General features: G+C 47.0%; 1 protein-coding gene across 7 annotated transcripts in view; it reads right to left on the minus strand.

The window, feature by feature from the left end:
* Positions 1-22,309, minus strand: part of tmem129 (transmembrane protein 129, E3 ubiquitin protein ligase) — a 203,309-nt gene extending 181,000 nt beyond the window's left edge. For all 7 annotated transcript variants that reach the window (XM_049484145.1, XM_049484144.1, XM_007236478.4 and 4 more), the window contains exon 1: positions 22,062-22,309. In XM_049484145.1, coding sequence (XP_049340102.1) covers positions 22,062-22,260 — 199 coding nt within the window. In that variant the 5' untranslated portion in view covers positions 22,261-22,309. The remainder of the gene's footprint in view (positions 1-22,061) is intronic.
* Between the last annotated feature and the right edge of the window lie 1,110 nt (positions 22,310-23,419).

Genomic DNA, 23,419 nt, shown 5'->3' on the forward strand with positions numbered 1-23,419 from the left:
GCGAGATCCAGCACTGGGCCCCCCATTCATTCCTATGGGGAAACTTCGTACGACAATTGTACGAAAACCGTACGTCGAATCGTTAAAACGTTGAAATTTTCTGAAAGAACTCCATAAGTTCTATACACCGTCCGATTTTCGTCTTCATATCTCAAAAATTGTGACGTTCACGGCCGTTCAAAATTCTCCCCCATTCATTCCTATGGGAAAAAAAAGCGTACGTTTACGAAGTTTTTACGAAAACCGTACGATATATCGCTTCAAAAAGCACAAGCAACCTAATCGGGCATAGGTCCGACGATCCTGTAAAGTTTCGAGTTTCTACGTTAAAAGCCCTAGGAGGAGATAGTGATTAAATTTTGCGAAGAGAATAATAATAATAACTAGAAAAGGTAAAGTTCGTGAACGAACTTTAAGTTGGCTTGTAAAAGAACGCTAATAACGTTAAAAAGTTAAAATGGTTGCTAAACGCTAAATGCCAAAAACACGGAAATCTAAAAACGTTTGGTTAAACGTTGAAATCTAAAAATGTTTGGTTAAACGCTGAAAACTAAAAATGTTTGGTTAAACCCTGAAATCTAAAAACATTTGGATAAATGCTAAAATCTTGAAAGTGGTTGCTAGGCAGTTGCTAACATCTTACAGGTGGTTGCTAAGCTGTTGCTAAGCGGTTGCTAGTTATTTGCTAATGTATTACACATGGTTGCTAAGTGGTTGCAAGGCGGTTGCTAAACAGTTGCTTACGTTTTCCTAGTGGTTGCTAAGGTGTTGCTAAGTGGTTGCTAGGCAGTTGCTATCGTTTCTAATGTGGTTGCTAAGCTGTTGCTAGGCTGTTTCTAACGTTTTCCTGGTGGTTGCTAAGGTGTTGCTAACTGGTTGCTAGGCAGTTGCTATAATTTCTAAAGTGGTTGCTAAGTGGTTGCTAGGCCGTTGCTAACGTTTTCCAGGTGGTTGCTAAGGTGTTGCTAAGTGGTTGCTAGGCAGTTGCTAACGTTTTCCAGGTGGTTGCTAAGGTGTTGCTAACTGGTTGCTAGGCAGTTGCTATAATTTCTAAAGTGGTTGCTAAGTGGTTGCTAGGCAGTTGCTAACGTTTTCCTAGTGGTTGCTAAGGTGTTGCTAACTGGTTGCTAGGCAGTTGCTATAATTTCTAAAGTGGTTGCTAAGTGATTGCTAGGCAGTTGCTAACGTTTTCCAGGTGGTTGCTAAGGTGTTGCTAACTGGTTGTGGTGTGGGTTGTAGAGTGTGTGTGGTGTTGAGCGTGTGTGGTGTTGAGCGTGTGTGGTGTGGGGCGTGTGTGGAGAGCATGGTGTGGTGTGGCAAAGGTGTTGCTAACTGGTTGTGGTGTGGACTGTAGAGTGTGTGTGGTGTGGAGTGTGTTGGGTGTGGAGTTTGTGGGGTGTGTAGAGTACGTGGTGTGGTGTGGGGTGTGCGGTGGAGTGTGTGTGTGTGGTATGGAGTGTGTGTGGTGTGGGGTGTGTCAGGTGTGGAGTGTGTGTGGTGTGGGGTAGGTGTGGTGTGAACTGTGTGTGGTATGTGTGGGGTGGAGTATGTATGGTGTGGGGTGTATGTGGTGTGGAGTGTGTGGTGTGGTGTATGTGTGGTGGAGTGTGGGGTGTGTGTCAGGTGTGGAGTGTGTGTGGTGTGGGGTATGTGTGGTGTGAACTGTGTGTGGTATGTGTGGGGTGGAGTGTGTATGGTGTGGGGTATGTGAGCTGTGGAGTGTGTGCGTGGTATGGAGTGTGTGGGGTGTGGGGTATGTGTGGTGTGAAGTGTGTGTGGTGTGGGGTATATGAGCTGTGAAGTGTGTGTGGTTTAAAGTGTGTGTGGTGTGGAGTGTGTGGTGTGGGGTGTGAATTGTGTGTGGTATGTGTGGGGTGGAGTGTGTGTGGTGTGGGCTATGTGAGCTGTGGAGTGTGTGTGGTTTAAAGTGTGTGTGGTGTGGGGTTTGTGTGGTGTGGAGTGTGTGTGGTGTGGGGTATGGGTGGTTTGAAGTGTGTGTGGTGTGGGGTATGTGTGGTTTGAAGTGTGTGTGATGTGGGGTTTGTGTGGTTTGAAGTGTGTGTGGTGTGGGGTATGTGTGGTTTGAAGTGAGTGTGGTGTGGGGTATGTGTGGTTTGAAGTGAGTGTGGTGTGGGGTGTGTGTGGTTTGAAGTGTGTGTGGTGTGGGGTTTGTGTGGTTTGAAGTGTGTGTGGTGTGGGGTTTGTGTGGTGTGGAGTGTGTGTGGTGTGGGGTATGTGTGGTTTGAAGTGTTTGTGGTGTGGGGTATGTGAGCTGTGGAGTGTTTGTGTGGTATGGAGTGTGTGGGGTGTGGGGTATGTGAGCTGTGGAGTGTGTGTGATTTAAAGTGTGTGTGGTGTGGGGTTTGTGTGGTGTGAAGTGAGTGTGGTGTGGGGTATGTGTGGTTTGAAGTGTGTGTGGTGTGGGGTATGTGTGGTTTGAAGTGTGTGTGGTGTGGGGTTTGTGTGGTTTGAAGTGTGTGTGGTGTGGGGTATGTGTGGTTTGAAGTGAGTGTGGTGTGGGGTATGTGTGGTTTGAAGTGAGTGTGGTGTGGGGTATATGTGGTTTGAAGTGAGTGTGGTGTGGGGTATGTGTGGTTTGAAGTGAGTGTGGTGTGGGGTATGTGTGGTTTGAAGTGAGTGTGGTGTGGCGTATGTGTGGTTTGAAGTGAGTGTGGTGTGGGGTATGTGTGGTTTGAAGTGTGTGTGGTGTGGGGTATGTGAGCTGTGGAGTGTGTGTGGTATGGAGTTTGTGGGGTGTGGGGTATGTGTGCTGTGGAGTGTGTGGGGTGTGGGGTATGTGTGGTGTGGAGTGTGTGTGGTGTGGGGTATGTGAGCTGTGGAGTGTGTGTGGTTTAAAGTGTGTGTGTGGTGTGGGGTTTGTGTGGTGTGGAGTGTGTGTGGTGTGGGGTATGTGTGGATTGAAGTGTGTGTGGTGTGGGGTATGTGTGGTTTGAAGTGTGTGTGGTGTGGGGTTTGAAGTGTGTGTGGTGTGGGGTTTGTGTGGTGTGGAGTGTGTGTGGTGTGGGGTATGTGTGGTTTGAAGTGTGGTTTAAAGTGTGTGTGGTGTGGGGTATGTGTGGTGTGGAGTGTGTGGGGTGGAGTTTGTTTGGTGTGGGGTATGTGTGGTGTGGAATGTGTGTAAGGTGTGGTGTGGACTGTGTGTGGTGTGATGTATGTGTGGTGTGTGCGTGTATGTGTGGTGTGGTGTGTGTAGTGTTGTATTGGTTCTGGTGTGGGTTGTGTTCAGCAGTATCTTCTCCATACAGATACAGTACTGAGGAGCAGGGCAGAGAGGGGGGCCGTGCGCAGGATCGGCTGGTGTGTGTGAGATGGCCAACATTCCGCCCATTCATTCCTATGGGGAAAGTTCGTACGATAATTTTACGAAAACCGTAAATCGTATCGGTGAGATCAGCATATCGTCTGAAACGTCTCTGCAAGTTCTGTATGTCTTGTGAATTTCGTGGTTCTAGCTCAAAAATTGTGACTTTTAGAGCCGTTTGAAAAAAGTGTGAATGGAAGTCTATGGGAAAAAATCTGACTTTGGCGGACCACCGATCGGACCCTGGTGGTCCGATCACTTAGAAAAGCACAAGCACACCCCGCGGCAATAGGTTCTATCATCTTGTGAAGTTTGGTGGTTCTAGCTTGAAAACTGTAGGAGGAGAAACTGTTTATAAAAAGTTTATAGAATAATAATAATAACTAGAAAAGGCAAAGTTCGTGAACGAACTTTAAGTTGGCTTGGAAAAGAGCGCTAATAACGTTGAAAAGTTAAAATGGTTGTTAAGCTGTTTCTGTCTGAAGAGTGTGCCAGGGTGGTTGCTAAGGTGTTGCTAGGTGGTTGCTAAGGTGTTGCTATGGTATCCAGGGTGGTTGCTAAGGTGTTGCTAGGTGGTTGCTAAGGTGTTGCTATGGTTTCTGGGGTGGTTGCTAAGGTGTTGCTAGGTGGTTGCTAAGGTGTTGCTATGGTATCCGGGGTGGTTGCTAAGGTGTTGCTAGGCGGTTGCTAAGGTGTTGCTATGGTATCCGGGGTGGTTGCTAAGGTGTTGCTAAGTGGTTGCTAGGCAGTTGCTATCATTCCTAAAGTGGTTGCTAGGCAGTTGCTAACGTTTTACACGTGGTTGCTAGGCCGTTGCTATCATTTCTAAAGTGGTTGCTAAGTGGTTGTTAGGCAGTTGCTAACGTATTCCATGTGGTTACTAAGTGGTTGCTAGGCAGTTGCTGTCATTTCTAAAGTGGTTGCTAAGCTGTTGCTAGGCAGTTGCTAACGTTTTCCAGGTGGTTGCTAAGGTGTTGCTAACTGGTTGCTAGGCAGTTGCTATAATTTCTAAAGTGGTTGCTACGTGATTGCTAGGCAGTTGCCAACGTTTTCCAGGTGGTTGCTAAGGTGTTGCTAACTGGTTGTGGTGTGGGTTGTAGAGGGTGTGTGGTGTTGGGTGTGTGTGGTGTTGAGCGTGTGTGGTGTGGGGCGTGTGTGGTGTGGAGTGTGTGGTGTGGTGTATGTGTGGTGGAGTGTGGGGTGTGTGTCAGGTGTGGAGTGTGTGTGGTGTGGGGTATGTGTGGTGTGAAGTGTGTGGTATGTGTGGGGTGGAGTGTGTGTGGTGTGGGGTATGTTAGCTGTGGAATGTGTGTGTGGTATGGAGTGTGTGGGGTGTGGGGTATGTGTGGTGTGGAGTGTGTGCGGTATATGAGCTCTGTGTGTGGAGTGTGTGTGTGGTTTAAAGTGTGTGTGGTGTGGGGTATGTGGTGTGGGGTGTGAAGTGTGTGTGGTATGTGTGGGGTGGAGTGTGTGTGGTGTGGGGTATGTGAGCTGTGGAGTGTGTGTGTGGTGTGGGGTATGAATTGTGTGTGGGGTGGAGTGTGTGTGGTGTGGGCTATGTGAGCTGTGGAGTGTGTGTGGTTTAAAGTGTGTGTGGTGTGGGGTATGTGTGGTTTGAAGTGTGTGTGGTGTGGAGTATGTGGTTTGAAGTGTGTGGTGTGGGGTTTGTGTGGTTTGAAGTGTGTGTGGTGTGGAGTTTGTGTGGTGTGGAGTGTGTGTGGTGTGGGGTATGTGTGGTTTGAAGTGTGAGTGGTGTGGGGTATGTGAGCTGTGGAGTGTGTGTGTGGTATGGAGTGTGTGGGGTGTGGGGTATGTGTGCTGTGGAGTGTGTGTGTTGTATGGAGTGTGTGGGGTATGTGTGGTGTGGAGTGTGTGTGGTGTGGGGTATATGATCTGTGGAATGTGTGTGTGGTTTAAAGTGTGTGTGGTGTGGGGTATGTGTGGTGTGGAGTGTGCGGTGTGAAGTGTGTGTGGTATGTGTGGGGTGGGGTGGAGTGTGTGTGGTGTGGGGTATGTGAGCTGTGGAGTGTGTGTGTGTTTTAAAGTGTGTGTGGTGTGGGGTATGAATTGTGTGTGGGGTGGAGTGTGTGGGGTGTGGAGTGTTTGTGGTGTTGGGTATGTGTGGTTTGAAGTGTGTGTGGTGTGGGGTTTGTGTGGTTTGAAGTGTTTGTGGTGTGGGGTTTGTGTGGTTTAAAGTGTGTGTGGTGTGGGGTTTGTGTGGTGTGGAGTGTGTGTGTGCTATGTGTGAGGTGGAGTGTGTGTGGTGTGGGGTATGTGTGGTTTAAAGTGTGTGGTGTGGGGTATGTGTGATGTGGAGTGTGTGTGGTATGTGTGGTTTGAAGTGTGTGTGGTGTGGTGTATGTGTGGTGTGGAGTGTGTGGGGTGGAGTGTGTTTGGTGTGGGGTATGTGTGGTGTGGAATGTGTGTAGGGTGTAGTGTGGACTGTGTGTGGTGTGGGGTTTGTAGTGTGGTGTGTGTGTAGTGTTGTATTGGTTCTGGTGTGGGTTGTGTTCAGCAGTATCTTCTCCATACAGATACAGTACTGAGGAGCAGGGCAGAGAGGGGGGCCGTGCGCAGGATCGGCTGGTGTGTGTGAGATGGCCAACATTCCGCCCATTCATTCCTATGGGGAAAGTTCGTACGATAATTTTACGAAAACCGTAAATCGTATCGGCGAGATCAGCATATCGTCTGAAACGTCTGTGCAACTTCTGTATGTCTTGTGAATTTCGTGGTTCTAGCTTGAAAATTGTGACTTTTAGAGCAGTTTGAAAAAAGTGTGAATGGAAGTCTATGGGAAAAAATCTGACTTTGGCGGACCACCGATCGGACCCTGGTGGTCCGATCACTTAGAAAAGCACAAGCACACCCCGCGGCAATAGGTTCTATCATCTTGTGAAGTTTGGTGGTTCTAGCTCGAAAACTGTAGGACGAGAAACTGTTTATAGAATTTACCGAGAATAATAATAATAACTAGAAAAGGCAAAGTTCGTGAACGAACTTTAAGTTGGCTTGGAAAAAAGCGCTAATAACGTTGAAAAGTTTAAATGGTTGTTAAGCTGTTTCTGTCTGAAGAGTGTGAAGAGTCGTTGATATGCTGTTAACTTTTGGCTAAAAGCTAAATGCCAAAAACGCGGAAATCTAAAAACGTTTGGTTAAACGCTGAAATCTAAAGACGTTTGGTTAAATGCTAAAATCTAGAAACGTTAAGCTGTTGCTAACGGGTTGCTAACATATACCAGGTGGTTGCTAAGCTGTTGCTAGGCAGTTGCTCTTATATTCCACATGGTTGCTAAGGTGTTGCTAACTGGTTGCTAGGAAGTTGCTATAATTTCTAAAGTGGTTGCTAAGATGTTGCTAAGTGGTTGCTAGGCAGTTGCTATCATTTCTAAAGTGGTTGCTAAGTGGTTCATAGACAGTTGCTAATGTTTTCCTAGTGGTTGTTAAGGTGTTGCTAAGTGGTTGCTAGGCAGTTGCTATCATTTCTAAAGTGGTTACTTAGTGGTTGCTAGGCACTTGCTAACGTTTTTGATGTGGTTGCTAGGCAGTTGCTATCATTTCTAAAGTGGTTGCTAAGTGGTTGTTAGGCCGTTGCTAACGTCTTCCATGTGGTTGCTAACTGGTTGCTAGGCAGTTGCTAATGTTTTCTAGGTGGTTGCTAAGGTGTTGCTAACTGGTTGCTAGGTAGTTGCTATCATTTCTGAAGTGTTTGCTAAGTGGTTGCTAGGCAGTTGCTAGCGTTTTCCATGTGGTTGCTAAGTGTTTGCTAAGTGGTTGCTTGGCAGTTGCTATCATTCCTAAAGTGGTTGCCAGGCAGTTGCTAACGTTTTCCACATGGTTGCTAGGCAGTTGCTATCATTTCTAAAGTGGTTGCTAAGTGGTTGTTAGGCAGTTGCTAACGTTTTCCATGTGGTTACTAAGTGGTTGCTAAGCTGTTGCTAGGCAGTTGCTAATGTTTTCCAGGTGGTTGCTAAGGTGTTGCTAACTGGTTGCTAGGCAGTTGCTATAATTTCTAAAGTGGTTGCTAAGTGATTGCTAGGCAGTTGCCAACATTTTCCAGGTGGTTGCTAAGGTGTTGCTAACTGGTTGTGGTGTGGGTTGTAGAGTGTGTGTGGTGTTGAGCGTGTGTGGTGTTGAGCGTGTGTGGTGTTGAGCGTGTGTGGTGTGGGGCGTGAGTGGAGAGCATGGTGTGGTGTGGCAAAGGTGTTGCTAACTGGTTGTGGTGTGGACTGTAGAGTGTGTGTGGTGTGGAGTGTGTTGGGTGTGGAGTTTGTGGGGTGTGTAGAGTGGGTGGTGTGGTGTGGGGTGTGCGGTGGAGTGTGTGTGTGTGTGGTATGGAGTGTGTGTGGTGTGGGGTGTGTCAGGTGTGGAGTGTGTGTGGTGTGGGGTAGGTGTGGTGTGAACTGTGTGTGGTATGTGTGGGGTGGAGTATGTATGGTGTGGTGTGTATGTGGTGTGGAGTGTGTGGTGTGGTGTATGTGTGGTGGAGTGTGGGAGTGTGGGGTGTGTGTCAGGTGTATGTGTGGTGGAGTGTGGGGTGTGTGTCAGGTGTGGAGTGTGTGTGGTGTGGGGTATGTGTGGTGTGAACTGTGTGTGGTATGTGTGGTGTGGAGTGTGTGGTGTGGGGTGTGAATTGTGTGTGGTATGTGTGGGGTGGTGTGTGTGTGTGGTGTGGGCTATGTGAGCTGTGGAGTGTGTGTGGTGTGGGGTATGTGTGGTTTGAAGTGTGTGTGGTGTGGGGTATGTGTGGTTTGAAGTGTGTGTGGTGTGGGGTTTGTGTGGTTTGAAGTGTGTGTGGTGTGGGGTATGTGTGGTTTGAAGTGAGTGTGGTGTGGGGTATGTGTGGTTTGAAGTGAGTGTGGTGTGGGGTATGTGTGGTTTGAAGTGTGTGTGGTGTGGGGTTTGTGTGGTTTGAAGTGTGTGTGGTGTGGGGTTTGTGTGGTTTGAAGTGTGTGTGGTGTGGGGTTTGTGTGGTGTGGAGTGTGTGTGGTGTGGGGTATGTGTGGTTTGAAGTGTGTGTGGTTTGGGGTATGTGAGCTGTGGAGTGTGTGTGTGGTATGGAGTGTGTGTGGTGTGTGTGCTGTGGAGTGTGTGTGTGGTATGGAGTGTGTGGGGTGTGGGGTATGTGTGGTGTGGAGTGTGTGTGGTGTAGGGTATATGAGCTGTGGAGTTTGTGTGTGGTTTAAAGTGTATGTGGTGTGGGGTATGTGTGGTGTGGAGTGTGTGGTGTGGGGTGTGAAGTGTGTGGTATGTGTGGGGTGGAGTGTGTGGTGTGGGGTATGTGAGCTGTGGAATGTGTGTGGTTTAAAGTGTGTGTGGTGTGGGGTTTGTGTGGTGTGGAGTGTGTGTGGTGTGGGGTATGCGTGGATTGAAGTGTGTGTGGTGTGGGGTATGTGTGGTTTGAAGTGTGTGTGGTGTGGGGTTTGTGTGGTTTGAAGTGTGTGTGGTGTGGGGTATGTGTGGTTTGAAGTGTGTGTGGTGTGGGGTTTGTGTGGTGTGGAGTGTGTGTGGTGTGGGGTATGTGTGGTTTGAAGTGTGTGTGGTGTGGGGTATGTGAGCTGTGGAGTGTGTGTGTGGTATGGAGTGTGTGGGGTGTGGGGTATGTGTGCTGTGGAGTGTGTGTGGTATGGAGTGTGTGGGGTGTGGGGTATGTGTGGTGTGGAGTGTGTGTGGTGTGGGGTATATGAGCTGTGGAGTTTGTGTGTGGTTTAAAGTGTATGTGGTGTGGGGTATGTGTGGTGTGGAGTGTGTGGTGTGGGGTGTGAACTGTGTGGTATGTGTGGGGTGGAGTGTGTGGTGTGGGGTATGTGAGCTGTGGAGTGTGTGTGGTTTAAAGTGTGTGTGTGGTGTGGGGTTTGTGTGGTGTGGAGTGTGTGTGGTGTGGGGTATGTGTGGATTGAAGTGTGGTGTGGGGTATGTGTGGTTTGAAGTGTGTGTGGTGTGGGGTTTGAAGTGTGTGTGGTGTGGGGTTTGTGTTTTGTGGAGTGTGTGTGGTGTGGGGTATGTGTGGTTTGAAGTGTGGTTTAAAGTGTGTGTGGTTTGAAGTGAGTGTGGTGTGGGGTATGTGTGGTTTGAAGTGTGTGTGGTGTGGGGTTTGTGTGGTTTGAAGTGTGTGTGGTGTGGGGTTTGTGTGGTTTGAAGTGTGTGTGGTGTGGGGTTTGTGTGGTGTGGAGTGTGTGTGGTGTGGGGTATGTGTGGTTTGAAGTGTGTGTGGTGTGGGGTATGTGAGCTGTGGAGTGTGTGTGGTATGGAGTGTGTGGGGTGTGGGGTATGTGTGCTGTGGAGTGTGTGTGTGTGGTATGGAGTGTGTGGGGTGTGGGGTATGTGTGGTGTGGAGTGTGTGTGGTGTAGGGTATATGAGCTGTGCAGTTTGTGTGTGGTTTAAAGTGTATGTGGTGTGGGGTATGTGTGGTGTGGAGTGTGTGGTGTGGGGTGTGAAGTGTGTGGTATGTGTGGGGTGGAGTGTGTGGTGTGGGGTATGTGAGCTGTGGAATGTGTGTGGTTTAAAGTGTGTGGTGTGGGGTATGTGTGGTGTGAACTGTGTGTGGTATGTGTGGGGTGGAGTGTGTGTGGTGTGGGGTATATGAGCTGTGAAGTGTGTGTGGTGTGGGGTTTGAAGTGTGTGTGGTGTGGGGTTTGTGTGGTGTGGAGTGTGTGTGTTGTGGGGTATGTGTGGTTTGAAGTGTGGTTTAAAGTGTGTGTGGGGTTTGAAGTGTGTGTGGTGTGGGGTTTGTGTGGTGTGGAGTGTGTGTGGTGTGGGGTATGTGTGGTTTGAAGTGTGGTTTAAAGTGTGTGTGGTGTGGGGTATGTGTGGTGTGGAGTGTGTGGGGTTGAGTGTGTTTGGTGTGGGGTATGTGTGGTGTGGAATGTGTGTAAGGTGTGGTGTGGACTGTGTGTGGTGTGGGGTGTGTGGTGTGCTGTGTGTGTAGTGTGGTATTGGTTCTGGTGTGGGTTGTGTTCAGCAGTATCTTCTCCATACAGATACAGTACTGAGGAGCAGGGCAGAGAGGGGGGCCGTGCGCAGGATCGGCTGGTGTGTGTGAGATGGCCAACATTCCGTCCATTCATTCCTATGGGGAAAGTTCGTACGATAATTTTACGAAAACCGTAAATCGTATCGGTGAGATCAGCATATCGTCTGAAACGTCTCTGCAAGTTCTGTACGTCTTGTGAATTTCGTGGTTCTAGCTCAAAAATTGTGACTTTTAGAGCCGTTTGAAAAAAGTGTGAATGGAAGTCTATGGAAAAAAATCTGACTTTGGCGGACCACCAATCGGACCCTGGTGGTCCGATCACTTAGAAAAGCACAAGCACACCCCGCGGCAATAGGTTCTATCATCTTGTGAAGTTTCGTGGTTCTGGCTTGAAAACTGTAGGAGGAGAAACTGTTTATAAAATTTACCGAGAATAATAATAATAATAATAATAAGATTTCGAAGAACAATAAGTTGGCTTTTCCAAGCCAACTTAATAAGATTTCGAAGAACAATAAGTTGGCTTTTCCAAGCCAACTTAATAAGATTACGAAGAACAGTAAGTTGGCTTTTCCAAGCCAACTTAACTAGAAAAGGTAAAGTTCGTGAACAAACTTTAAGTTGGCTTGGAAAAGAACGCTAATAACGTTAAAAAGTTAAAATGGTTGCTAAACGCTAAATGCCAAAAACACGGAAATCTAAAAATGTTTGGTTAAACGTTGAAAACTAAAAATGTTTGGTTAAACGCTGAAAACTAAAAATGTTTGGTTAAACCCTGAAATCTAAAAACATTTGGATAAATGCTAAAATCTTGAAAGTGGTTGCTAGGCAGTTGCTAACGTCTTACAGGTGGTTGCTAAGCTGTTGCTAAGCGGTTGCTAGTTATTTGCTAATGTATTACACATGGTTGCTAAGTGGTTGCAAGGCGGTTGCTAAACAGTTGCTTACGTTTTCCAGGTGGTGGATAAAATGTAGCTAACTGGTTGCTAGGCAGTTGCTAAGTGGTTGCTAGGCAGTTGCTAACGTTTTCCAGGTGGTTGCTAAGTGGTTCCTAGGCAGTTGCTAATGTTTTCCAGGTGGTTGCTAAGTGGTTGCTAGGCAGTTGCTAACGTTTTCCAGGTGGTTGCTAGGCAGTTGCTAAGTGGTTGCTAGGCAGTTGCTAACGTTTTCCAAGTGGTTGCTAGGCAGTTGCTTAGTGGTTGCTAGGCAGTTGCTAACGTTTTCCAGGTGGTTGCTAAGTGGTTGCTAGGCAGTTGCTAACATATTCCAGGTGGTTGCTAGGCAGTTGCTAAGTGGTTGCTAGGCAGTTGCTAACGTTTTCCAGGTGGTTGCTAAGTGGTTGCTAGGCAGTTGCTAACGTATTCCAGGTGGTTGCTTGGCAGTTGCTAAGTGGTTGCTAGGCAGTTGCTAACGTTTTCCAGGTGGTTGCTAAGTGGTTGGTAGGCAGTTGCTAACGTTTTCCAGGTGGTTGCGAAGTGGATGCTAGGCAGTTGCTAACGTTTTCCAGGTGGTTGCTAGGCAGTTGCTAAGTGGTTGCTAGGCAGTTGCTAACGTTTTCCAAGTGGTTGCTAGGCAGTTGCTAAGTGGTTGCTAGGCAGTTGCTAACATTTTCCAGGTGGTTGCTAAGTGGTTGCTAGGTAGTTGCTAACATATTCCAGGTGGTTGCTAGGCAGCTGCTAAGTGGTTGCTAGGCAGTTGCTAACGTTTTCCAGGTGGTTGCTAAGTGGTTGCTAGGCAGTTGCTAACGTTTTCCAGGTGGTTGCTAGGCAGTTGCTAAGTGGTTGCTAGGCAGTTGCTAACGTTTTCCAAGTGGTTGCTAGGCAGTTGTTAAGTGGTTGCTAGGCAGTTGCTAACGTTTTCCAAGTGGTTGCTAGGCAGTTGCTAAGTGGTTGCTAGGCAGTTGCTAACGTTTTCCAGGTGGTTGCTAAGTGGTTGCTAGGCAGTTGCTAACGTTTTCCAGGTGGTTGCTAGGCAGTTGCTAAGTTGTTGCTAGGCAGTTGCTAACGTTTTCCAGGTGGTTGCTAAGTGGTTTGTAGGCAGTTGCTAACGTATTCCAGGTGGTTGCTAGGCAGTTGCTAAGTGGTTGCTAGGCAGTTGCTAACGTTTTCCAGGTGGTTGCTCAGTGGTTGCTAGGCAGTTGCTAACGTTTTCCAGGTGGTTGCTAAGTGGTTGCTAGGCAGTTGCTAACGTATTCCAGGTGGTTGCTAGGCAGTTGCTAAGTGGTTGCTAGGCAGTTGCTAACGTTTTCCAAGTGGTTGCTAGGCAGTTGCTAACGTTTTCCAGGTGGTTGCTAAGTGGTTGCAAGGCAGTTGCTAACGTTTTCCAGGTGGTTGCTAGGCAGTTGCTAAGTGGTTGCTAGGCAGTTGCTAACGTTTTCCAAGTGGTTGCTAGGCAGTTGCTAAGTGGTTGCTAGGCAGTTGCTAACGTTTTCCAGGTGGTTGCTAAGTGGTTGCTAGGCAGTTGCTAACATTTTCCAGGTGGTTGCTAGGCAGTTGCTAAGTTGTTGCTAGGCAGTTGCTAACGTTTTCCAGGTGGTTGCTAAGTGGTTGCTAGGCAGTTGCTAACGTATTCCAGGTGGTTGCTAGGCAGTTGCTAAGTGGTTGCTAGGCAGTTGCTAACGTTTTCCAGGTGGTTGCTCAGTGGTTGCTAGGCAGTTGCTAACGTTTTCCAGGTGGTTGCTAAGTGGTTGCTAGGCAGTTGCTAACGTATTCCAGGTGGTTGCTAGGCAGTTGCTAAGTGGTTGCTAGGCAGTTGCTAACGTTTTCCAAGTGGTTGCTAGGCAGTTGCTAAGTGGTTGCTAGGCAGTTGCTAACGTTTTCCAGGTGGTTGCTAAGGTGGTTGCTAAGGTGTTGATAAGTGGTTGCTAAGCCCTGGCTGGGGTGCTGGGGTGTCCAAACTTTTGACTGATAGCTGCTTTATACAGCAGTTCCTCCATAAACACACAGTACTGGAGGAGCAGGGGAGAGAAAGGGTTCCGTGCGCAGAGCTGCTGGTGAGCGAGATCCAGCACTGGGCCCCCCATTCATTCCTATGGGGAAACTTCGTACGACAATTGTACGAAAACCGTACGTCGAATCGTTAAAACGTTGAAATTTTCTGAAAGAACTCCATAAGTTCTATACACCGTCCGATTTTCGTCTTCATATCTCAAAAATTGTGACGTTCACGGCCGTTCAAAATTCTCCCCCATTCATTCCTATGGGAAAAAAAAGCGTACGTTTACGAAGTTTTTACGAAAACCGTACGATATATCGCTTCAAAAAGCACAAGCAACCTAATCGGGCATAGGTCCGACGATCCTGTAAAGTTTCGAGTTTCTACGTTAAAAGCCCTAGGAGGAGATAGTGATTAAATTTTGCGAAGAGAATAATAATAATAACTAGAAAAGGTAAAGTTCGTGAACGAACTTTAAGTTGGCTTGTAAAAGAACGCTAATAACGTTAAAAAGTTAAAATGGTTGCTAAACGCTAAATGCCAAAAACACGGAAATCTAAAAACGTTTGGTTAAACGTTGAAATCTAAAAATGTTTGGTTAAACGCTGAAAACTAAAAATGTTTGGTTAAACCCTGAAATCTAAAAACATTTGGATAAATGCTAAAATCTTGAAAGTGGTTGCTAGGCAGTTGCTAACATCTTACAGGTGGTTGCTAAGCTGTTGCTAAGCGGTTGCTAGTTATTTGCTAATGTATTACACATGGTTGCTAAGTGGTTGCAAGGCGGTTGCTAAACAGTTGCTTACGTTTTCCTAGTGGTTGCTAAGGTGTTGCTAAGTGGTTGCTAGGCAGTTGCTATCGTTTCTAATGTGGTTGCTAAGCTGTTGCTAGGCTGTTTCTAACGTTTTCCTGGTGGTTGCTAAGGTGTTGCTAACTGGTTGCTAGGCAGTTGCTATAATTTCTAAAGTGGTTGCTAAGTGGTTGCTAGGCCGTTGCTAACGTTTTCCAGGTGGTTGCTAAGGTGTTGCTAAGTGGTTGCTAGGCAGTTGCTAACGTTTTCCAGGTGGTTGCTAAGGTGTTGCTAACTGGTTGCTAGGCAGTTGCTATAATTTCTAAAGTGGTTGCTAAGTGGTTGCTAGGCAGTTGCTAACGTTTTCCTAGTGGTTGCTAAGGTGTTGCTAACTGGTTGCTAGGCAGTTGCTATAATTTCTAAAGTGGTTGCTAAGTGATTGCTAGGCAGTTGCTAACGTTTTCCAGGTGGTTGCTAAGGTGTTGCTAACTGGTTGTGGTGTGGGTTGTAGAGTGTGTGTGGTGTTGAGCGTGTGTGGTGTTGAGCGTGTGTGGTGTGGGGCGTGTGTGGAGAGCATGGTGTGGTGTGGCAAAGGTGTTGCTAACTGGTTGTGGTGTGGACTGTAGAGTGTGTGTGGTGTGGAGTGTGTTGGGTGTGGAGTTTGTGGGGTGTGTAGAGTACGTGGTGTGGTGTGGGGTGTGCGGTGGAGTGTGTGTGTGTGGTATGGAGTGTGTGTGGTGTGGGGTGTGTCAGGTGTGGAGTGTGTGTGGTGTGGGGTAGGTGTGGTGTGAACTGTGTGTGGTATGTGTGGGGTGGAGTATGTATGGTGTGGGGTGTATGTGGTGTGGAGTGTGTGGTGTGGTGTATGTGTGGTGGAGTGTGGGGTGTGTGTCAGGTGTGGAGTGTGTGTGGTGTGGGGTATGTGTGGTGTGAACTGTGTGTGGTATGTGTGGGGTGGAGTGTGTATGGTGTGGGGTATGTGAGCTGTGGAGTGTGTGCGTGGTATGGAGTGTGTGGGGTGTGGGGTATGTGTGGTGTGAAGTGTGTGTGGTGTGGGGTATATGAGCTGTGAAGTGTGTGTGGTTTAAAGTGTGTGTGGTGTGGAGTGTGTGGTGTGGGGTGTGAATTGTGTGTGGTATGTGTGGGGTGGAGTGTGTGTGGTGTGGGCTATGTGAGCTGTGGAGTGTGTGTGGTTTAAAGTGTGTGTGGTGTGGGGTTTGTGTGGTGTGGAGTGTGTGTGGTGTGGGGTATGGGTGGTTTGAAGTGTGTGTGGTGTGGGGTATGTGTGGTTTGAAGTGTGTGTGATGTGGGGTTTGTGTGGTTTGAAGTGTGTGTGGTGTGGGGTATGTGTGGTTTGAAGTGAGTGTGGTGTGGGGTATGTGTGGTTTGAAGTGAGTGTGGTGTGGGGTGTGTGTGGTTTGAAGTGTGTGTGGTGTGGGGTTTGTGTGGTTTGAAGTGTGTGTGGTGTGGGGTTTGTGTGGTGTGGAGTGTGTGTGGTGTGGGGTATGTGTGGTTTGAAGTGTTTGTGGTGTGGGGTATGTGAGCTGTGGAGTGTTTGTGTGGTATGGAGTGTGTGGGGTGTGGGGTATGTGAGCTGTGGAGTGTGTGTGATTTAAAGTGTGTGTGGTGTGGGGTTTGTGTGGTGTGAAGTGAGTGTGGTGTGGGGTATGTGTGGTTTGAAGTGTGTGTGGTGTGGGGTATGTGTGGTTTGAAGTGTGTGTGGTGTGGGGTTTGTGTGGTTTGAAGTGTGTGTGGTGTGGGGTATGTGTGGTTTGAAGTGAGTGTGGTGTGGGGTATGTGTGGTTTGAAGTGAGTGTGGTGTGGGGTATATGTGGTTTGAAGTGAGTGTGGTGTGGGGTATGTGTGGTTTGAAGTGAGTGTGGTGTGGGGTATGTGTGGTTTGAAGTGAGTGTGGTGTGGCGTATGTGTGGTTTGAAGTGAGTGTGGTGTGGGGTATGTGTGGTTTGAAGTGTGTGTGGTGTGGGGTATGTGAGCTGTGGAGTGTGTGTGGTATGGAGTTTGTGGGGTGTGGGGTATGTGTGCTGTGGAGTGTGTGGGGTGTGGGGTATGTGTGGTGTGGAGTGTGTGTGGTGTGGGGTATGTGAGCTGTGGAGTGTGTGTGGTTTAAAGTGTGTGTGTGGTGTGGGGTTTGTGTGGTGTGGAGTGTGTGTGGTGTGGGGTATGTGTGGATTGAAGTGTGTGTGGTGTGGGGTATGTGTGGTTTGAAGTGTGTGTGGTGTGGGGTTTGAAGTGTGTGTGGTGTGGGGTTTGTGTGGTGTGGAGTGTGTGTGGTGTGGGGTATGTGTGGTTTGAAGTGTGGTTTAAAGTGTGTGTGGTGTGGGGTATGTGTGGTGTGGAGTGTGTGGGGTGGAGTTTGTTTGGTGTGGGGTATGTGTGGTGTGGAATGTGTGTAAGGTGTGGTGTGGACTGTGTGTGGTGTGCTGTGTGTGTAGTGTTGTATTGGTTCTGGTGTGGGTTGTGTTCAGCAGTATCTTCTCCATACAGATACAGTACTGAGGAGCAGGGCAGAGAGGGGGGCCGTGCGCAGGATCGGCTGGTGTGTGTGAGATGGCCAACATTCCGCCCATTCATTCCTATGGGGAAAGTTCGTACGATAATTTTACGAAAACCGTAAATCGTATCGGTGAGATCAGCATATCGTCTGAAACGTCTCTGCAAGTTCTGTATGTCTTGTGAATTTCGTGGTTCTAGCTCAAAAATTGTGACTTTTAGAGCCGTTTGAAAAAAGTGTGAATGGAAGTCTATGGGAAAAAATCTGACTTTGGCGGACCACCGATCGGACCCTGGTGGTCCGATCACTTAGAAAAGCACAAGCACACCCCGCGGCAATAGGTTCTATCATCTTGTGAAGTTTGGTGGTTCTAGCTTGAAAACTGTAGGAGGAGAAACTGTTTATAAAAAGTTTATAGAATAATAATAATAACTAGAAAAGGCAAAGTTCGTGAACGAACTTTAAGTTGGCTTGTCAAATAGTTACTAAGTTGAGTAGTGTGTGTGTGTGGTGTGGAGTGTGTGGGGTGTGGAGTGGGTTGTGGAGTGTGTTTGGTGTTGTGTGTTTGGAATGTGGTGTGGAGTGATGTATGTGTGGTGGAGTGTGGGGTGAGTTGTGTGTATCAGGTGTGGAGTGTGTGTGTTATGGAGTGTGTGTGGTGTGGTGTGTAGAGAGTGTGTTGTGGTGTGTGGAGTATGTGTGGTGTGGAGTGTGTGTGGTGTGGTGTATGTGTGGTGGAGTGTGGGGTTTGTGTCAGGTGTGGAGTGTGTGTGGTGTGGGGTATGTGTGGTGTGAAGTGTCTGTGGGGTGGAGTGTGTATGGTGTGGGGTATGTGAGCTGTGGAGTGTGTGTGTGGTATGGAGAGTGTGGGGTATGTGTGGTGTGGGGTGTGAAGTGTGTGGTATGTTTGGGGTGGAGTGTGCGTGGTGTGAGGTATGTGAGCTGTGGAGTGTGTGTGTGTTATGGAGTGTGTGGGGTGTGGGGTATGTGTGGTGTGAAGTGTGTGTGGTGTGGGGTATATGAGGTATCGAGTGTGTGTGTGGTTTAAAGTGTGTGTGGTGTGGGGTATGTGTGGTGTGGAGTGTGTGGTGTTGTGTGAATTGTGTGTGGTATGTGTGGGGTGGAGTGTGTGTGGTGTGGGGTATGTGAGCTGTGGAGTGTGTGTGGTTTAAAGTGTGTGTGGGGTTTGTGTGGTGTGGATTGTGTGTGGTGTGGGGTATGTGTGGTTTGAAGTGTGTGTGGTGTGGGGTATGTGTGGTGGAGTGTGTTTGGTGTGGGGTATGTGTGGTGTGGAATGTGTGTAGGGTGTGGTGTGGAGTGTGTGTAGTGTGGGGTGTAGACTGTGTGTGGTGTGGGGTGTGTGTGGTGTGTAGTGTGTGTGGGGTGGAGTGTGTTTGGTGTGGGGTATGTGTGGTGTGGAATGTGTGTAGGGTGTGGTGTGGAGTGTGTGTAGTGTGGGGTGTAGATTGTGTGTGGTGTGGGGTGTGTGTGGTGTGGAGTGTGTTTGGTGTGGGGTATGTGTGGTGTGGAGTGTGTGGGGTGGAGTGTGTTTGGTGTGGGGTATGTGTGGTGTGGAATGTGTGTAGGGTGTGGTGTGGAGTGTGTGTAGTGTGGGGTGTAGACTGTGTGTGGTGTGTGTGGTGTGTAGTGTGTGTGGTGGAGTGTGTTTGGTGTGGGGTATGTGTGGTGTGGAGTGTGTGTAGTGTGGGGTGTAGACTGTGTGTGGTGTGGGGTGTGTGTGGTGTGGAGTGTGTGTGGTGTGGGGTATGTGAGCTGTGGAGTGTGTGTGTGGTATGGAGTGTGTGTGGTGTGGGGTATGTGTGGTGTGGAGTGTGTGGTGTTGTGTGAATTGTGTGTGGTATGTGTGGGGTGGAGTGTGTGTGGTGTGGGGTATGTGAGCTGTGGAGTGTGTGTGGTTTAAAGTGTGTTGGTGTGGGGTATGAAGTGTGTGTGGGGTGGAGTGTGCGTGGTGTGGGCTATGTGAGCTGTGGAGTGTGTGTGGTTTAAAGTGTGTGTGGTGTGGGGTTTTTGTGGTGTGGATTATGTGTGGTGTGGGGTATGTGTGGTTTGAAGTGTGTGTGGTGTGGGGTATGTGTGGTGTGTGGGGTGGAGTGTGTTTGGTGTGGGGTATGTGTGGTGTGGAATGTGTGTAGGGTGTGGAGTGTGTGTAGTGTGGGGTGTAGACTGTGTGTGGTGTGGGGTGTGTGTGGTGTGTAGTGTGTGTGGTGGAGTGTGTTTGGTGTGGGGTATGTGTGGTGTGGAATGTGTGTAGGGTGTGGTGTGGAGTGTGTGTAGTGTGGGGTGTAGACTGTGTGTGGTGTGTGTGGTGTGTAGTGTGTGTGGTGGAGTGTGTTTGGTGTGGGGTATGTGTGGTGTGGAATGTGTGTAGGGTGTGGTGTGGAGTGTGTGTAGTGTGGGGTGTAGACTGTGTGTGGTGTGGGGTGTGTGTGGTGTGTAGAGTGTGTGTGGTGTGGACTGTGGAGTTTGTGTGGTGTGGAGTATGTTTTGTGTGGAGTGAGTGTGGGGAGTGGACTTTGTGTCATGTGGTAAGTGTGTGTGATGTGGGGTGTGAAGTGTGTGGTGTGGGGTATGTGTGATGTGGAGTGTGTGTGGTGTGGGGTATGTGTGGTTTGAAGTGTGTGTGGTGTGGTGTATGTGTGGTGTGTGCGTGTGTGTGTGTGGTGTGGGCTGTGGAGTTTGTGTGGTGTGGAGTGTGTGTGGTGTGGGGTATGTGTGGTGTGGAGTGTGTGTTGTGTAGAGTGTGGTGTGGTGTGTGGAGTGTGTGTGGTGGGGTGTATAGTGTGTGTGGGGTTTGGTGTGTGTGGTGTGGGGTATGTGTGGTGTGGGGTATGTGTGGTGTGGAGTGTGTGTTGTGTAGAGTGTGGTGTGGTGTGTGGAGTGTGTGTGGTGGGGTGTATAGTGTGGTGGGGTGTGGTGTGTGTGGGGTTTGGTGTGTGTGGTGTGGGGTATGTGTGGTGTGGGGTATGTGTGGTTTGATGTGTGTGGTGTGGTGTATGTGTGGTGTGGTGTGTGTGTAGTGTTGTATTGGTTCTGGTGTGGGTTGTGTTCAGCAGTATCTTCTCCATACAGATACAGTACTGAGGAGCAGGGCAGAGAGGGGGGCCGTGCGCAGGATCGGCTGGTGTGTGTGAGATGGCCAACATTCCGCCCATTCATTCCTATGGGGAAAGTTCGTACGATAATTTTACGAAAACCGTAAATCGTATCGGTGAGATCAGCATATCGTCTGAAACGTCTTTGCAAGTTCTGTATGTCTTGTGAATTTCGTGGTTCTAGCTTGAAAATTGTGACTTTTAGAGCAGTTTGAAAAAAGTGTGAATGGAAGTCTATGGGGAAAAAAGTGACTTTGACGGAACCATGCTAGAACCCTGGTTCTCCGATCGCTTAGAAAAGCACAAGCAACTTAAGTGGCTATGGGTTCTACCATCTTGTGAAGTTTGGTGGTTCTAGCTCGAAAACTGTAGGAGGAGTAGCGTTGAGAAATTTTAGCGTAGAATAATAATAATAATAAGAAGAATAAGAAGAACTATAAGTTGGCTTTGACAAGCCAACTTAATAAGATTACGAAGAACAGTAAGTTGGCTTTTCCAAGCCAACTTAATAAAATGGAATAAGAAGATTACGAAGAACAATAAGTTGGCTTTTCCAAGCCAACTTAATAATAATAATAATAAGTAGAATAAGAAGATTACGAAGAACAATAAGTTGGCTTTTCCAAGCCAACTTAATTATAACAATTATAATAAGAAATAAACAATAAACACTCCAGAAAACACCAGCGGTGATCAAATAGCACTTACTCCGCAGAAACTAAATTTAATTTTACACACTACTAATTACACAGGACTGCAATATGTACATATATATTCAAACATAAAGATAACAAATAACATAATTAAATAGTATATATTCCAGCATTTTATATTCCAGAACATTTTAAGCACAGTGTGAGCCTATCTAACCATAGTGTGAGTAATGGGATCAAGTTATATACTGAGTAGAGTAAGAGTATAGTGTGGGTAGGTTGTGTGTGTAGTATATGAGGTGGTACCGAGTGGTAGAGCGCAGTGGATCAGCAGGGTCAGGGTGGTACTCCGGGTGTAGGTGAGTAAAGTATGTACAGTGCACGTATAGTGTGTGAACAGTGAGTACAGAGTGAGTATAGTGAGTACAGTATGTAATTATAGTGATTAAAGTGTGAGTATAGTGTAAGTATAGTGTATGAGGTAGTACCCAGTGGCAGTGCGCAGTGGATCAGCAGGGTCAGGGCGGTTTTCCGGGTGTATAGTGTAAGTATAGTGAGTATAGTGTGAGCACAGTTTAATTATAGCGAATAAAGTGAGAGTATAGTGTGAGTATAGTGTATGAGGTGGTACTCAGTGGCAGTGCACAGTGGATCAGCAGGGTCAGTGTGGTTCTCTGGGTGTAGTGTGAGAGTATAGTGAGTATAGTGTGAGCACAGTTTAATTATAGCGAGTAAAGTGAGAGTATAGTGTATGAGGTGGTACCCAGTGGCAGTGCGCAGTGGATCAGCAGGGTCAGGGCGGTTCTCCGGGTGTATAGTGTGTGTATAGGGAGTATAGTGTGAGTACAGTTTAATTATAGCGAGTATAGTGTGAGTATAGTGAGAGTATAGTGTATGAGGTGGTACCCAGTGGCAGTGCGCAGTGGATCAGCAGGGTCAGGGCGGTTCTCCGGGTGTATAGTGTGTGTATAGGGAGTATAGTGTGAGCACAGTTTAATTATAGCGAGTATAGTGTGAGTATAGTGAGAGTATAGTGTATGAGGTAGTAACCAGTGTTAGTGCGCAGTGGATCAGCAGGGACAGGGCGGTTCTCCGGGTGTGGAGTGAGAGTATAGTGAGTAGAGAGAGAATAAAGTGAGAGTATAGTGTGAGTATAGTGAGAGTATAGTGTATGAGGTAGTACCCAGTGGCAGTGCGCAGTGGATCAGCAGGGACAGGGCGGTTCTCCGGGTGTGGAGTGAGAGTATAGTGAGTAGAGAGAGAATAAAGTGAGAGTATAGTGTGAGTATAGTGAGAGTATAGTGTATGAGGTAGTACCCAGTGGCAGTGCGCAGTGGATCAGCAGGGTCAGGGCAGTTTTCCGGGTGTATAGTTTCAGTATAGTGAGTAGAGAGAGAGTAGCGAGAGAGTATATTGTGAGTATAGAGAGAGTATAGTGAGAGTATAGTGTGAGTATAGTGAATGAGGTAGTACCCAGTGGCAGTGCGCAGTGGATCAGCAGGGTCAGGGCGGTTCTCCGGGTGTGGAGTGAGAGTATAGTGAGTAGAGAGAGAATAAAGTGAGAGTATAGTGTGAGTATAGTGAGAGTATAGTGTATGAGGTAGTACCCAGTGGCAGTGCGCAGTGGATCAGCAGGGTCAGGGCGGTTTTCCGGGTGTATAGTTTCAGTATAGTGAGTAGAGAGAGAGTAGCGAGAGAGTATATTGTGAGTATAGAGAGAGTATAGTGAGAGTATAGTGAGAGTATAGTGTATGAGGTAGTACCCAGTGGCAGTGCGCAGTGGATCAGCAGGGTCAGGGCAGTTCTCCGGAGGTGGAACTGGATGAAGCCGATATCCTCGCTGCCGATCCAGCTGGAGAACAGGTTCTGAACGGTCAGTCCGGCGGAGCGGAATTCATTAGGAGTAAATAAAACACACACAGTAAATACTATATACCCCAGAGTATACTCTACTCTCTCCATATCTCACACACACACACACACACACACACATCCGGGTCACATGATCTCAGCTACTCCCTCAAAACATTATGGTGTTCTGTCGAGTTGTGCTACCTTGTCAAACCGCGCTACCCTAGTGTATATTTAACTGTAAAAATAAATACAAGTATTATATACACCGTATTAGAGCATTTTACCAGTAGAAGTCCCCGTAGATGTAGGTTAGTATATTTGGATAGCATAAATCTCTGTATCATGCATGGTAAAGTTATGGTAATGGGGGGTCATTAAAAACTGCTTTTTTATTTTTATTAATAATTATTTTATTAAGAATTATTAATTACCATTTATATTCTGTAAAATGAAAGAGAGTTTAGATTTATATTAATTATAGATCTATTATTAAAAAAATACAAACAAGCAAAAAACACGAGAAATAATAAAAAAAAGCGTGTAGGTCAGCGCATGCGCAGTGTCTTGAGGAAGCACGTACCGATGGGAAGTGCATCTTGACAGAACACCCCCCGGATCAGCTGTCTGTATAGTGTGTGTGTTTTTTAACCCGCGGCAGCTGTATGATTTCTGTCAAAATAAAAGTCCCACTTAAAGAAAATATACACAATTCTGTTTTGAGTCTGTTAATGATAAATTTTAAACAAGATAAAAAAGTGTAGAACTAGATCACACTGTAATTAATTATTTTACCCACTAAATAATAGATTCACGCACCACAGAGTTTTTTTCTCTCTGTCCACAATAGAGGAAACTGTTGAACATGAACTACTTTTATTTTCTTTTTTTCCTAAAAAAATATAATAAGAGTACAGTATTGTAGTTAAAACTATCTCTAAAAGTTCATTGTTAATGCTGATGGAATCTCATATGCAGTTTTACACTGTCTTCAAGTTTAAACATTTGCTTTATATTAATAGAGACTTCAGAAGTGAAAGCTTTTTTTAATAAAAATATAATAATAGAAAAATTAGGCCACGTAAGATATCATACTGGAATTGTTGTTTTACAGGGATATTGTGAAAAGAGAAGTACATCAGAGAAGTATATTTAAAAATGGGCATAATATTTATGCATGTAATTATAACTTCACTAAATTTACAGAACTTTTAATTTTTGCTCCAAACATTAATAATAATAATAATAATAATAATAATAATAATAATAA

This window comes from Astyanax mexicanus, chromosome 10 (genome assembly GCF_023375975.1).
Source record: "Astyanax mexicanus isolate ESR-SI-001 chromosome 10, AstMex3_surface, whole genome shotgun sequence".
Lineage (NCBI taxonomy): Eukaryota > Metazoa > Chordata > Actinopteri > Characiformes > Acestrorhamphidae > Astyanax > Astyanax mexicanus.